The sequence below is a fragment of the Anastrepha obliqua genome, chromosome 3 (genome assembly GCF_027943255.1).
Source record: "Anastrepha obliqua isolate idAnaObli1 chromosome 3, idAnaObli1_1.0, whole genome shotgun sequence".
Taxonomy (NCBI): Eukaryota; Metazoa; Arthropoda; class Insecta; order Diptera; family Tephritidae; genus Anastrepha; species Anastrepha obliqua.
In genome coordinates, this window is record NC_072894.1 from 138,871,244 (window position 1) to 138,888,321 (window position 17,078).

Sequence of the window (17,078 nt, forward strand, 5' to 3'; positions counted from 1 at the left end):
GAAAGTTTATTTATACTCACACACACACACACAGACAGACAGACACGCAAGCACGTACATATATGTACATACATGTGTTGGCACTTGATCATGGGTATGAATGAATGAGTAGCGTGTTTACTTACGGCTCAAAGAAAACGCGTTATTTGCACGCTTTATTATCAAAAACAATGCCGGCCAAGGAATAACTTAGTCTCACTATTGTTCGCAATGCCATTTGCGCTAATTTGGCGTCGAGTTTCATTTTGTTTGTGTGTTTGTACATAAGCAAGTTGTGTATTTGACGTGATTTCATTCAAATTCGTTTTTCGTTTCTGAAATTAGCTAAAAAAAACAGTTGGTGCACAAGCGCATCCAAACAAGCCAAACGAAAAAACGAAAATCGAGCACAAACCTGAGATGCACATCTACATCATATACATACCTTTATTCATATGCATATACACAAAAATACAATAAAATGCTACTATGTACAATTTACGCGTCTGACGTGACGTTTGCGCCACTGCCGGTTCCACTTAAATACATGCAAATGATGTCAGCATAAAGCGCTCAATGGCGGACTAGCGCAGGCTCGCAGCTGCTGTGATCTGTGTTTTTGCTCAATTGAGCTTAGTTGTTTTTTCTGCCGAATTTCTTGAGTTTGTATGTAGGTGTGGTGCACCCAGTTGGCATGTGAACAAAATTCGAACTCATTTTCACTTTTACTTAATCAATAAAGAAAAGGTGAAAGTAAAGTTTGGCGGCATCATCTTTTATTTTTTTTTTTTTTTTAGCTTATTACTGTAATCGGACAATTCTTGTATGGCGGTTTTCAAAATGAACTTAAGAGTTCCTTTTGACGATTCCAATCGGTGAAATTTCAGCGCTCCAAATGATCAATAGGCTTTACGTTCCCCGGCAGTCGGTTCTACGTTGCCGAAATGACGCGAATTTACATACGACCAAGGACTGTCACCTCAGCAGTGTGACATAACAATTTTTAGGAAAGACGTTATAGTGTTATAACAACAACAACAACAACAAATACGCAGCCGGACAAGTTCATATGAAAGAAATTTGAAGCAGAAGTTCGCGAATAGGTGGCGCAAAATTAATCATCCTATTTGGGGATTTCAAATTTTTCTAAATGGCGTCCGACGTCACTTCTGAACTAGACAGCTGCGCGCTGCGACCAAAAAATATTCGTTGTGCAAAGCCTGCTGAGGTATTTTATATTTTAAGGATTTTTAAGAAGTTATTCAAAAACAAAATTGGATGATTAATTTTGCTCCACACAAGCACAGTTTGAGAATGCTAGAGCATCTACTAATAGTAGGTAAGTTAACCTTGAAACCTGGCTACAGAGTATCACATTGACCTCGGCAAGCATTCGATGAACGAAAAACACCGAACTTTGTGAAGCTCTCGAAATCGAGCATACAAAATCTCACAAGAATTCGAAACTATTGACTATATGGCAGACCTTTTCGAAGCACTGCATAACGATTTCTGTAAGAGCTGTAGAGTTCATTTAGCACTTCGTGAGCTAATTCCTTACACTTCCAAAGACGTACTTCTGGAACGTCTGGGAAATCAATTGTCCATGTCATTTTCATAAGAACGGTGACTGCTTTTTTCCATATATTCTATTTCTGCATTTTCAATAATTCGACGAAGAATTTTTGTGCTGTTTACAGCAGACAACTTTGAAATTCCGACAATTTAAGGCATTTAAACTATTGCCTGCTTCTTCAGTAACGCAACAATCTTGTTTTAGTCTTTACCAAAATGATTGTCTGTCTTGCAACAGAATGCAATGTCATAATTGTCGGGAGCATAGGACCTCGATAAGACTCTTCCATCGTACACGATTGTGGGCTGTTGTTTTTGTGTCGTCCTCCCATGTGATGTCGAGATCTGCTAGTTCGCGCAACATCCATCTTCTCCAAGTATTCTTTCAGTCCAGTGCCACTCTCGTAATGCTATCTGGTAGTTTTCTAAGCGTGTGACCTGCCCATGGCTACTTATTGCATTTGATTTGCCATAGGAGGGGTTCCTCATTCGTTGATTTCCACAGTGCGTCGTTGGTGATGGTGTTCGCCCAGAATATTCTACAAATGATACGGATGCATTTGTTGACGAAAGGTTGTAGCCTCTGTGTGATGGCGTTAGAGACCAGCCGTTTTTACCATCCGTACAACAATACTGACCTCACACATGAGCTGAATATTCACACTTTAAAGCGCCGTCTGCCATGATAGTGCACACGAGGAAGCAGAAGCTTTCGACAAATTCTACCAGGCACCCGTCAAGCATTATATGACTTGGTTTATTCAGGTTGACTCTCATAGCATTCGTCTTGGCGTTGTTGACCTCCAATCCAACAGTGCATGCCAGCGTGAGTAGTCTGTCCGCCTTCGCTTGCATGTCAGTGAGTGTGAGAGAGAAGGCAGTTGCCATCGGCGAAGTCAAGGTTCTCAAGATGTCTAGTGAAACTCCATACCTCTGTTATGCACGGTCAATTGGCACATGACGTCGTTTTGAACGATGGCGAAGGGAGGAGTCGGCAGTGGGCAATCTTGCCTTACGCCTGCGTTAGAGGGGAATGAGTTGCTGTTGTTACAGCAGCAGCATGAATATTCTCCATACATATAAGGAGTATGCTGCTGACAGTCCTTGGCCGGATATAAATCGTGTGAAGCACTTCCAGTTCGGAGTTCTAATAAAGGGCTCTGATGAGCCGAGACGGATTATCTTAGCGGGAAGTGTCTGTCTACTCAACGTCAGCCATATTGAGCCGCGTTTGATTGTGTCGAATGCCTTCTTAAAACCAGGGAATAGCATCTAAAGCCAATTTCTAGCAACTCTCTTGCTTCATCCCCTGTATGCTGCTAATTACAGACAACCAAATGGATGGACTCTGCATCACTATTTCGCTTCATAATGCTCCACTTAATTGCTGGCTGGGTATTCATTTACATATTAACTTACATACAAGCTGTTGTCAGTAGTACCAGATGTGGGTATTAGTTTCGTTAGTGAGTGTTTGGTTATTCGTGTGGCGGAAATGCAAACATGAAAACTCGAAAGGTCCGTGGGTTGAAAATTAACACACACAATGACGTCAACTCATTTTATCCATTATGTTAATTAAATCTCATAATACTTTTTAGATACACAAAAGATTAGTCCTAATGACCATTTACAATGCCTATTTATTACACATTTGAAGAATAATAAGTTATGCGTCTATTTGCCGATATTCGGATTTATGTAATTATTCACACCGTGAAATTGCGGTAATACCCGTGTAATATTAGCCAAATTACAACTAAACTTTCTGAGATAATTCTTAACATATTTTGACTTACGTTTCATTATTTCACTTTTATTCCAGATGGTTTTTCTAGTTTTCGTCAAATTTTCCCCGAGTGGTGTGAGGATGATAGCGCACAAAATAAAGAAATGGAATCTAGTCACAGCACACAGGCGGACCAATTAATGGGACTCAGGTGTGTTTTCGCGCATATTGCACTCAAATTACCTTACCATTTATTTGCAACGGAAATATTATTATTATTTTTTCTATTTCATTTTCATTTACCAAGATCTCTGCGAATATCGACGCCACATTCAGATTCTGCCTGCAGTAGTTCCGCTGAATCTTCCGATTGTGAGAGCACCACACATCACAATATCAATGAGGCACCTGTGGAGATCATTCCAGGCTTATTTCTCGGCAATGAATCGCATAGTTGTGATTCACGCGCATTACAAAAGTACAATATAAAGGTAAGGTCGCCATGAAAGAGCTTCTTAGAAACAAAAACCATCTGCCAATTAGAGGCTCTACATTTGTAAGAAAACGCACGTCAGTAGGCCGCACACTATGAATTAGGAGAGAGGCTCGTCCGCTTAAGCATGGACCAACGATACAAGATCGCGTAAGAGGGAAAGAATAGAAAACAATTTATTGTTTGGCACTGATGTCACTGTCTCGACGCCATGTTTTTTTCTTTTCTTTTTCTTTCCGCCAAGAGCTATGAATTATACGACGCAGCTAAACTGAAGAAAACTGCAGTGCTAGTGAACGCATAAATAAATAATTTTATAGTATGCAAAATCGTTTAAAATGGAAGAGAACGGTGGTTTTAAATAGGTGCGAGGGTCGTTTGAAAAATCCGTGCAAAGTCACAGAGAGATGTTTAGTTAGTGGCATCTCTTGGAAGAATACGCACTAAGTTTCAGCCAGATCGGTCTATTTCTTTGTGTTTGGTGTTCGTTTGAAACGAGGTAGTCGAGTGATTTTCTTTTTCCATCACGGCAACGCATCAACTCCTGCCTTAGTAGTTATGGTCGCAAAATTAATGGAAATGGGGTTTCCAACTCGTTTCACGTCCTACCTATTATCCAGACTTATTAATTAAGGGAGACTTGGCTCCCCCGTATCCCTCGGACTTCAATTTGTTCCCCAATTTGAAGAAATGGCTGGCGGCACAAATATTTTATTCAAACGAGGAGTTGATTGCAGAAACGAATGGCTATTTTTCAGACTTGGACAAATCCTATTATTCGGAAGGGATCAGTAAACTAGAACAGCGTTGAACGAAGTTTATAAGCCTAAAAGCATACTATCTCGAAAAATAGAAAAAGTTTACCGCAAACAATTAAGTAGATGTTTATTTTTGCACGAAGTTTTTAACCGAACCTCGTATTTGTGCTGAATTATACTTCACTTTAGGCGAAGACGAAGACGTCGGCTTTGTACGTTCCCACGATAGTCGGTTCTAGGCTGCAGGAACGATCCGTATTCATATCCTGTCAAGGACTGTCACTCCAGCAATATTCCTCGTAAATGTATGACGAATCTTTATGCTACTACAACAACAACAAACACATTCGACGCTAAAATGTAAACATCAAAATAGTGACGTCACGTACTTTTTTCCCAAATTCGATTACAAATATACGGTCTTCCTACAGAATCTGATATAATTCGTTCATGCGGTCTATACAATGGAGCGCGTAAAGATCAAAATAAATGTTATCAGCATTGAAATTATTATTTTTTATTTAATAAAAAAGTTTTTCAAAAAGAAAATTGGATGACTAATTTTGCGCCAGTTTGTACTACTACATATAAACAACTTCTACACGAAAATAATAGCCAAAGTACGAGTATTACATCATTTCCCATTTACTTTTTCCCTTTCAGTATGTTTTAAACGTCACACCGGATCTCCCCAATGTCTTCGAGTCTTCAGGCGATATACAGTATTTACAAATTCCTATCACTGATCACTATTCCCAAGATCTGGCCATGCATTTTCCAGATGCTATACGATTCATAGGTAAGTGGCTGGCACCTTTAAAGTGCTCAGTTTTTTTTTATCTTATTCTTAAACGTGAAAATCTGTTCTTATTTGTCGATTTTTTCACTTGCAGAGGAGGCGCGCTCCAAGAACTCGGCCGTGCTGGTGCACTGCCTGGCTGGTGTGTCCCGCTCTGTCACAGTGACGCTCGCCTATCTGATGCAGACGCGCACACTCAGTCTCAATGACGCATTCACGTTGGTGCGCGATCGCAAACCGGACGTAGCACCTAATTTCCATTTCATGGAACAATTGCATTCATTCGAGCGCAAATTGCGTCCGGCCGGTGGCGATAGCAGCAATAGTGGCGACAATGAGTGCACTGCCATGGATGAGAGTGGTGGCGGTGGTGGCGGCAATGGTGGTAACGGCGTGCCCTCTTGTACCTCCAACACAAGTTTAGGCAACACTTTGATGGCCGGACGTTGTGGCGGCGATATGGGTTCGAAATTTACATGCAATTGCATCGCAACGGATTGCAAGTGCATGCAAACTGGCGGTTATATGGCGCAACTGGCGAAAGCGGCAACCGGTGTGTCTCCCGATTCGGGTATTGAATTCGATCGATGGACGCCCTCAAGCGATACGGGACTTAAATGAGATCAACTTGTGGGAAAAAGTTTCGTGTTGCCGCCGAGTATTGTGGAGCCGCCAGTGGCACACAACGCCGACAATGTGTCACCAGCTTCGACTACCTCCTCGTCGACATCGACGACAACAACGGCCGAGGCAGTTTCGGTGGTCGAAGTGGTGCCCAACGCCGATGAACGATAAGAAGTGTGTGTTGAGTGGAAAGGGCGGGGCGTGGAAACGTGGAGCGGACGGTTTAATAAAAAGTTGGCGTTGTGTGTATTGCAGGCACGCGAAACTTTTTTCCTACAGGTCTGGTGGTGGCGAAAATTGCAACTGCAACTGCAAAGGTGTAGCACAAATATTTAGAAAGAATGCGGCATAAAATATCACAAAAGCAGCAACAAAAAGAAATTTTAATTATAAGGCCAAAATAAGCGTGTCATTTGAACAAGCTGTGACAGAATTTGTTGATTGCTAAAAGAAATTGTTTTATAAAAAAAAAATAGACTAAATAATAAATTTGTATCTTTTTGTAATTAAATTTTAAAATTATTTGCTTCCTTCTTACAATCCGTATGACTTTTTCCAATTGAAGAATCATGGATTGTTTTAACCCTTATGCGATAGAGAAAATAGCGTTAGTAAGGCTATTTTGCGTTCAGGAGTATATATATATGTATGTATTTATAAAATACTTAGGTAATACACAAAATAAAACAAGATTAAAAATAACGAAAAATAATACAAATTTATTAAGCATAAATATTGCAACAAATGAAGAAGAATATGTAAAAAAAACCCAATGAAACAACTCTGTACCAAAAGCAAAACAAACAAACAAAATTACATACATACTTACATATGTAAAATCTTTTTTAATGAAATGAACTGTAACAAACCCCACAACCTAACATATTGTAAGCCAACCAATTGTACATGGATTATTCTAAGTTATGTATGGATGTATGCAAAAGCAAGCTCTTAACTCTAGTTATTATTAGCAATTAGATACACGAAGTACTACATACACATATATACATACATATACATGCCTACGTACATATTACCGTAAAACATAAACAAACAATGTTTTAAGTCGAGGCACAAAAACATATACATACATACATGCATACCAATATTCCCACACAAACATGTACCCACACACAAGCATCACATACCAATATTCATAGCAAACAATTATAACTGTACAAGTATATTAAGTGAATTACATATTTACATATTGTGAAGTGTAATTTTTGTTTTCAGTAAGCAATTCAAAATTAACGCAATTAAGTCAAGGCACAAGAAAATACTAAACCATAGATTTAGTTCAACCTGTAAGCAATGAAGTGAACTAATTACTTATTAATTAATGCATAACAATTCAAGTAAACCATTTATATTAAGTACTGTTGAGTAATAAAAGTTCTTTTTGAAAGAAAATGCAAACTATTTGCCAAACTAATGTAAAATAGATTTGTTTAATTTTATTTCATATAAGTTGTTCCTATTTTTTTCTTATTTTTTTTTATATATTTAAAATTTTCAGGTCTTTTTTTACTATAGGTCTGTTCATGTAAAAATTATCCAGTAACCTAATTCCCGAGAATTCGCTCTCAAAGAGAAAAATACCAAAAAAAAAGTACATGAACGCAAAACCAGTAACAATTTGGAAGTTTTACAAACAGCTGATTGAATTGTTGACGGTAAAACTCACAAAAATCAATTTTTTTCAGTTGAGTCACCTCGTAATAAATTAAAAAAAAAGCAAATAAAATGCAAAATAGCGAGCTTAGTATCGTGATGATTTTATTTTGTCCACAATAATTTTTTCATTGCACCATCACTGTCAGATGAAAGGCACTGTCCATTCTCAATCACAGCTCTCTTCATTGTTCCGTTGCCTCCATCTATGTATGCATGTGTGTGTATGTGCATATTTCGAAATTAGTGAATAACCAAGTCGTGCAAGCATAAATTACAAAAGATACCTTCATTGCTTCCGATTTGTATATCGGCAGCAACGGCTGCTGGAGACTGTGGTTCAGAAGTACCTCATAACTCTATATCGTTGGCCGATTCCTATTTAATATTTATAATGAATTTCATGTAATTTTAATATTTACTTATATTTTCCATTTTAATCACAATTTTTTTTAAATTTAGATCTTTCACTCAATTCGTAAATTTTAATTTGCGTTTATTTTTACTTTGCGATCAGGTGTTTTTCTCACTTACAAATTCTTACAAGTAGAAATTTATCGAGTAAAACCATGCAACTTCCCCTCCAAATCAAATATTATTTTTTGCTGCATGAACAGACTTTATATGCAATTAATTTTCGTGCAAAGAGTGCGTCAACTTATCCATTTTGTAGTAGGAAAAATTCTTTTTATTGGTTTTAATGGATTTTCTATGGAATTAAATGCTATATATAGGCTCATTACCTTCATATATATATGTATATATAATTGGCACGTACGCCCCGTTTGGGTATTTGGCCGAGCTCCTCCTCCTATTTGTGGTGTTCGTATTGATGTTGTTCCACAAATGGAGGAACCTGCAGTTTCAAGCCGATTCCGAGCGGCAGATTTTTTATGAGGAGCTTTTTCATGGCAGAAATACACTCGGAGGTTTGCCATTGCCTGCCGAGAGGCGACCGCTATTAGAAAAATGTTTTTCTTAATTTTGGTGTTTCACCGAGATTCGAACCAACGTTCTCTCTGTGAATTCCAAATGGTAATCACGCACCAACCCATTCGGCTACAGCGACCGCTATCATTACTCTCATGCTGCTATAAATTTGGCTAGCACTCATTATATTCTGCAAAGGTTTATGGTAGCCTAGGTAGAAAATCCGTGTGAAAGTTAAATCTAGCTTAGTTCAGTGCTATAACTCCCTCGATTGGCCAGATTGGTCTGAAACTTTGACACATAATTACAAAAGCGTCAGCCTTTCCGAATATGCAAAATCATGAAAGTCGGTTGTAAAACAACAAAACTGTCAAATGAGGCGCAACACTCCCTAATTCCAAGTTGCACTGGCTAAATTCTTCCAATAAGAGTGCAATAACTCCCTCAAACTTGCTCTGATTGGCTTGTATCTCTGACACATAGTTACAAAAGCGTCAGCCTTTATCAAGAATGTCGTCGGGAGGCGGTTTGAGCACTAGAATCAACATCAGTTATTGTGCTGGGTGTGGTAGATGAAGTTATCTGTACTCAAGTGTGATAGATTACAAGGTTTGGCCATCCGAAGCAAAATTGTGAAAGTAACTTCGGCTGCTACGCCATCTTGGACTCGGTTGCAGAATTTCGCACGCTCATTCCACACGTATTCTTACGCTCGTTCAATAAGTTCGTTATTTAGGTGGCAACGAAGTAACATTTGTAATGGCTATGTTGACTTTTTTCGTATATCATCAACACAGTCTCCATTTTGTTGTAACAAAACCGCCGTCATAGGGCAAGAGACGTAACAAATCAGCTGATTGCTTCCAAAATGCTGAGAGCCGGTTAACAGTCTGTTATTGGCTGCACCTCCTGAAATATTTTCACCCTGATTTGGTTATTGGTTATTGGACATGTTAGTGTTGCAGTTTTTGCATTTTTCATCAATTTTTGCATCGAAGCGTAGATTGAAAAACTACTCGATTTTCTTCTACTGCACAGATTTATATAAATATGCCATTCAGCGGGAAAACTAAGGTATTTTTCATATAAAATGGAGGGACCCACCTGTAGAACTTCCCCCGAAAAGCCTTCCAAGATTTATTAAAGGTAAACTCCTGCGTGAACAGATGTAACTAAAATTTGTTTATCGACTTCGATATTTCCCATTCATATAAATGCGTCAAACTAAATATTATTTAAATTTTTGTTTGCTTTTGGGTGATAAACTAATAAAAAATAATTAATTATTCTTCACCTCTTACCAAAAAAAATTTTCTGTTGTGGCTGAAAAATGATAAAGCAATAAAAAATAAATTAATTATTCTTCTCCTCCTATTAAAAAAAAAGATTAATTAATAAAAAAATATAATAAATAAATTATTCTTCATCTCTTTTTTAAAAATTTTCTTTTATAGCTGAAAAATGATAAATAAATTATTCTTCATTTCTTTTTAAAAAATTTTCTGTTATAGCTGAAAAATGATAAATTAATTATTCTTTATCTCTTATTAAAAGATTTTATATTATTGATAAATCAATCAAAAATATATTAATTATTCTATTAAATTTTTTTTTTGTGGGGCTGAAAAATGATAAATCAGTAAAAAATTAATTAATTATTCTTCATATCCTATTAAAAAAAAAATTCTTGTGGCCGAAAAATGATAAATTAATAAAAATAAATAAGTAAATCTTCATCCCTTAATAAAAAAACATCTTTTGTGACTAAAGAATGATAAATTAATAAAAACAATTTAATTATTCCTCATCTAAATATTGGCACAAAATGTGTGCTACCCCTTTTAATTAATTTTCAATTACCAATAGAGTAATTGATTTTGTGCCACCTTGTATTAGGTTAGGTGCATACCGGTGTGTGTCTGGAGGGGACAGAGACCAACAAGAGGGGGCAGAGGCTAACAAGATGTTTAATGATGAGAAAAAATCGATATGGTACTATAAACTAAAGTTTACTCGGCAATTCGATTGTGGCCCTGCTCTCTCATTCAATTTCGCAGTTGAAAAATTATATTCAAAAATTAGAAATACACTTCTAGTGAAAATTGTATTGGAAATTTATAAGAAAGCAATTTACAATTTAGCGAAAATGGCTTGGGGCATGATGGCATGATATTTATTACATTTAAATAAAAAAACTTTAAATTTTTGACGTGATAACGTCTTATAATTCGATGTAGCCGGCTGCACGCACCAAAAAATGCGGCGTTTCCTTGCTCATGCGGCGTTATCTTGTTCATGCGTCGTTACCTTGCTTGAACTGCAAGGGAGAGCGCGGAACGAACGACAGAGAGGCACAATCGGCCCCCGCGTTCGGCAACGTTCGACATCTGGCTCTGTCCTACTTGAGTGAGCATATATATGTATGTATATGTATGTATATGCGCATATGTATATAAATTCACATACTTGTATTTGCATATGCCTTCTTCCTGTGTGCATGGTAATGAACCATTTCTCTGTTGAGAAGAGGACGATGATAGGAAAAGTAGGAAATAAAAGGGGGTTTTTCGAGTGTAATGTGTCTTGAGAAAGTCAAATCGATGATGGTGCATCTGATGCACAATCGAAATTGAATATATCTTTCATGAATTTGATAAATGTTTCGTCATTTTTCACGTTTGTGTAAATGTAACTTGATCAATTCCATTGCGATTCCTTTTACCTCCTTCTCTATATCCATACAAAATATCTATCAAACAAATAAAATTAAAATTTTCTTTTGAAAAATGCAACCATTCCATCAGTATTTTCTCATGACGTTGTCACGTTAAACTATCGTCAGTAAACCGACTTCACAGACAACCTCTTTTTTTTACACTTAATTTTGAACTGTCCTCATATAAAAGTGCGTACACTCACCAAGCTCATGCTGAAGATTTTTTCCTTTTCTCGCATACCTTAATTTCGTGAACGCCAAGTGATATGACCCTGACTGGCTTTTTTCTGTTCCCACAGTTTAAATTATCACTCCAAGAAAACGTTTTAAGTCAATTGAGTGCATATGCGAGTATTGTATCCTCATCTAGCAAAACGGTAAAGGTTGCTACTACAAAATGTGTTAAATGATGCTCTTTCCATCATCAGTGCCACCACTCAGAGATTCTATAAACCTCGAAATGCTCTGCCTCCAGCCTAGCTGCATTACTCTCAGTTGCCCTCCCTATTGGGATACCCTCTGCGGTTCATGCGATTAAAGAGATGAACTATTTTTCATCACTGATTTGCTAAGCCTAACTTGGCCGAACCGAAAAGGATTTGAAGGTTTGTACTTTGCTTTGCAAGGCAACTCAATCAGCAATTTTGCTTAATATCTTTGTGACCCTGGCCCTGTATAGTGTTGATAATGAAGCATTTAGTGAGCTCTTTAGGTGATTTACGGCATTCAATTATTGTTTTCGATTTATTAATATTATAGTTTGCGTCCAGTGCTTTTTTAACCCTGCCTTTTAAGAGAGAAGTTATGATTTTGGTATGAGTTCAATAATTATGAAAATAAAAAAATACGAAATAAATATTTCTACGGTAGAAATGACCCATGCCATGTATGTATATATGTAAAAAAATATATAAATAATTGACGCATACACTTCTGTTAGGTGTTTAGCCGAGCCCCTCCTCTTATTTTTTGATGTTGTTCCACAAATGGAGTAACCACAGTTTTATGCCAACTCCGAAAGGCAGATATTTTTTATGAGGAGGTTTTTCATGGCAAAGAAACAAAGTCATATTATTCAACTCAATAAATAAATTGTAAATTATAGCACCTACACCTGTGTTCACAATAATAGCAGCGCGACATATTGCAAAGTTTATGTTTTTGCAAATTCAAAGTTTCAAACTTTGCACAAAATTTTAAAAGTTCAAAAAAATTTTAAAAATTCAGAAAAATTTTAAATATTTTTGTCAGAATGAAAAAATGTGTATGCAGTTTTATACTCCATTGAATTTTTGTATAATGAAGTGCAAGTTTGAGGTTTTTTATTTAATTTTTTTTGATGTTACTACAAACTCAAAGTTTCAAACTTTGCACAAAATTTTAAAATTAAAAAAAAACTTTAACTTTTTAGCCCATTGAGGTAAATAAAAAATCGCGTTGATATTTTGATCATTTTTTTATTGACGGTTCCATGTACCGAATGCTCCAAGTTTTTTTTTATAGCAAAAATGCACAAAACTGCCATAAAAAAATTGTGAAAAATCAACGTGATTTTTGAACCTTTACAAACTTTTACTTTATTACACCAAAAATTTGTGTACACTTGAAATTTTTATTACAGCTCAAATTAAAAAGTTTGAAATTATGTGAAAATTTGTGCAATTTTTAAAATTTTGTACACAGTTTGAAGATTTAATTATGTGGTTTTTGTAGTAATATGAACTAGAATTTTATAAAAACAACTACAAAAAAAAATTAAAGAAAATTAAAAAAATAGTCGAAGCTTGCAATATGTTGCGCTGCTATTATTGTGAGCACAGGTGTACGTAAATAAATTTGATTTTTTGTTTTAAATAATTGCAACCAGAAACAAAAACAAATGCAACCATACACCGCTTTCATACGAATTTTACGCTTCTTATCACTTCAAAATCCTCAACCACATCCCCACAAAAATGACACCTCAGCGCCTCCTACATAGTTATCGTAAATTTGTATACTTATAAATAAATCGTATCATCAAGTGTACAAAACAAATTTCTAGCATTCCAGACAAAACATATGAAACCGTTGAGTGAGTACTCGAATTACTTAATCAATGATTAATCTTATGAGAATTTACAATTTTATGCAAAATGGTTTGAAGTCAAGTAAATGGTGATGCGTACAAATAATTCAGGTGAATGATATATGTAGAACGAAAATGAAGGCTGTGCATAAAACCAGTAACGATAAAAAATATATATATGAACAAAAAAAAAACACGTAATTAAAAAATAAATAAGAAGAAACATGTAAACAATTAATAAAATATAAAATAATAAGAAAAATATGAGACGCTTAAGAAAGTCTAATTAGGATTATGAATGCTTTGTAATTAACGAGCTCCCGTAAATAAATATGGAAAATAATTTTTGGCTGCAGCATAAAATGTGTACGTGCGACGAATAGCATAAATTCTTTCTTATTTAAACCTAAAAAAAAAATAAAAACGACCAAAATTTCACTTAACCAACGGTTGTAAGTATGACAGAGAAACCCCCGGAAATGCAATGCGGTCATACGAAATATTGAATAAAAATAAAAACAAAATTTACCATTTTGTCTTAGCAAAATACTGCGGAATAGAAGAGAGAAGCATACACTCTTACATATTCCCAAAATGAGTACTTCTAAGTAAGCACATGCGTTTAATTAATGAAAAGATATATAAATACTATATGTACATGTATGTATGTGCAAAAATTAAAAAAAAAAAAAAAAAAAACAATTTAAAAAATTAGTTGTAATAAGTAAAAATGTACCTAATAAAGCAGTAATGCAATTTTATAATTGTCCATCGCCAAATTCATTTATAAAAAATATATAAAAAAATAAACTACATTAATAAATATCTTAAAGTAAGAAATGTAATTCTCAGTTATAATACAACAAAGCCATATACATGTACATACATTCCGTGTATTTTTGATGTTTGCAATTCAAGTTGTATGCAATTTGTTATTATTGTATTGTATTGTACAATTAATAAGTCTTTGCCGTTGGTGAGTGCTTGGCCAGGTTCGTTTCTCAAGTCTTTCCTTTGTGTGAAGTGAGACTTGCGAGAGCAGCTGCATTTCATTGCATATGCGCAGGTGCATCAGTGTTCACATTTTATTGTACCGACGTTTATTTTCATTTTCTAATGATTATTAATATTAGAAGTTCTTTATATACACACATATATATGTATATACATGTATTGCGTCAGCGTTTTTTTCATGAAATTCAAAAAAATGCGAACATACATTTTTAAATATTGGCAGCAATAATGTCGAAGTTCTCAAGTTCCACTTAGTGTTGTATCAAAATAAAGCATTTATGAGTATGTTTTGTTTTCTTAAATACGGCGAATGATTTTCATAGATAACCAATATTATAAAATATGCGACTTAATCGATCTTCACGTTGAGAGACCTACATATGAACTTGTAATATTTATCACAACCAAAAACAAAAAAAAACAAAGAACAAAAAAATAACAAAACCACAAACAAAAAAGAGAAACATAATTCGCTGGGTATTTGTGTATGTACTTGCATATTGTAAAGACATTTTAATAAAAATTATTTTAAAAAGTTTCAGCTTTGTGTGGCAAATTTACTCGGCAACTATAAGCTTGAGGGGGTGAGAGAGGCATATTTTAAGTGGCATGTTTTTGGTTTTGTTTTTTAATGATACAAATAATGTTAGTTTATGCAGTGAATTTTCATTGAATAATACAACTTTGGCGCATTTTCATTTGAAATTTTTATTGCAAACTAAGAACTGAGTGAGTGAGAATGAATCTCTGGAGGTGCCTCGAAAAAAAAGTTGTTTTGCGGATTACACCATAAGTCGCAACATAATGATTACATACGCACATACTTGCCACTTACACCCTTTTTGGGTGTTTGAGCGAGCTCCTCCTCCTATTGGGGCGTGCGTCTTGATGTTGTTCCGCAAATAGTGGAGGGACCTACAGTTTTAAGCCGACTCCGAACGGCAGATATTTTTATGAGGAACTTTTTCATGGCAGAAATACACTCGGACGTTTGCAATTGCCTGCCGAGGGGCGACCGCTATTAGAAAAATGTTTTTCTTCATTTGGCGTTTCATGCACGTAGATTCGCACTTGCGAAAGGTAGTAACGCACCAACCCGTTCGGCTACGGCAGCCGCAACAGAATAATTAGAAATAAAAAATAAAATGTTTTCGGTCATTTCCATCATGTCGAAATATCGATCAAGTGGCCATCTTACTCATTCAAACTGAAAAAAGAAACGTCCACTAAGGTTTTTTTAATTTACTTTGGCAATAGGTTTAACTGGCATAGGATGTCCGTTGGCAGAATTAGGTTTTAAATTTAAAGTTTCTCCCTAACCGGTGAGCGTATAAGCGGGTAGCGAAACGCGTGAGCTTTGTTATTCGTGCAGGTTACTTTGTCACGATGGCGCAGTGGACGTATCGCTGATCGGCGCAGAGCAATTTTTATGAAGGCTGTCTCTTATCAACGCAAGAACATCCTGCCTTCAGTGCACACACATGGTTTCAGCAAGATGACGCCACGCCGCATACGACCAAAAAAACCATGACTATACACGCGATTTCTTCGCTAACACACTGTTAAGTCGTTTTGGTGACATATCTTGGCCACTCAGATCGCTCGATCTCACCCTTATGGTATTTTTTCTGTGGGGGGCGCCTCAAAAGTAAAGTCGACGAAAACCACCCAGCGACCATCTCAGCACTAAAAGCAAATATCGTTTGCTAAATTAATGGCATCCCAACATCGCTAGCCAAATGCAGCGAAAGTGGGCTTAAAAATCAATATTACGAAGACAAAGATGTTGTGCATCAACAGTGCGGGCGCGCAAACCTTTCAGATAAACGACACTACACTCGAAGTAATCGATGAGTTCTGCTATTGGGTTTGAGAATAAGTTTCCGCTCTCGCAAGTGTCGCTGCTGATACTATTTTTGTGGTCGCTCTAGTAATATACTGGTGATTTGAAGGTGTATATGTGAGGTCTGGATCGCAGTAGTTAACACTCGTTTTAAGCGTAAAGATCCCTTTTTATCTGACGTCAAAAATGTATACGTTCGTCCCGAAATAACAGCATTTGCGGGACGTCATGCTTCATTATTACTTTTTAAAGAAAAGTGCAGCACTGATCAATATTTACGGTAATGACGCTCCATCAAATACAACTTGTAAAGAGTGGTTTCGACGCTTCCAAAGTGGCAGTTTAGATGTGAGTAATAAAAATCGCGATGGAGCACCGAACGAAGACGCATATCGAGCCCTCGAACCCTTGGAGACATGTCTAAAGAGTTGGATGTTGACAGATCAACGGTCAGCAAACGTTTGCACGCGATGGGAATGGTCCAGAAAGCAGGTAACTGGGTGTCACATCAATTGAAGGAGAGGGATATCGAGAGATGTTTGGTGACGTGTGAGATGCTTCTTGAACGGCAGAAAAGAAACGGTTTTCTGCATCGCATTGTCACTGGCGATGAAAAATGGTTCTATTATGATAACCCTAAGCGTCGAAACGAAAATGTTGGAGCTTCAAACGTTATGTTGTACATCTGGTTGGATCAGAAGGGATTCATCTATTATGAACCCTCAAATCATCTGAAACCATCACGGGCGATCGTTACCGACTGCAGCTAATGCGTTTGAATCGAGCTCTCAAAGAAAAGTGGCCGGAATGGGACGGTAGACATGATATACTGATTTTGCTGCATGAAAACGCCAGGCCACACGTTGCTAAATCGGT

The 17,078-nt window shown here is 36.4% G+C and overlaps 1 protein-coding gene across 1 annotated transcript; it reads left to right on the forward strand.

The window, feature by feature from the left end:
* Positions 1-3,376: 3,376 nt before the first annotated feature.
* On the forward strand, positions 3,377-7,383 carry LOC129241096 (dual specificity protein phosphatase Mpk3-like). The gene is made up of 4 exons (XM_054877255.1): positions 3,377-3,494; positions 3,591-3,774; positions 5,198-5,333; positions 5,428-7,383. Exons 1-4 carry the CDS (start codon positions 3,448-3,450, stop codon positions 5,952-5,954), a joined length of 894 nt encoding a protein of 297 aa, XP_054733230.1. The 5' UTR covers positions 3,377-3,447; the 3' UTR covers positions 5,955-7,383.
* The last annotated feature ends 9,695 nt before the right edge of the window (positions 7,384-17,078 follow it).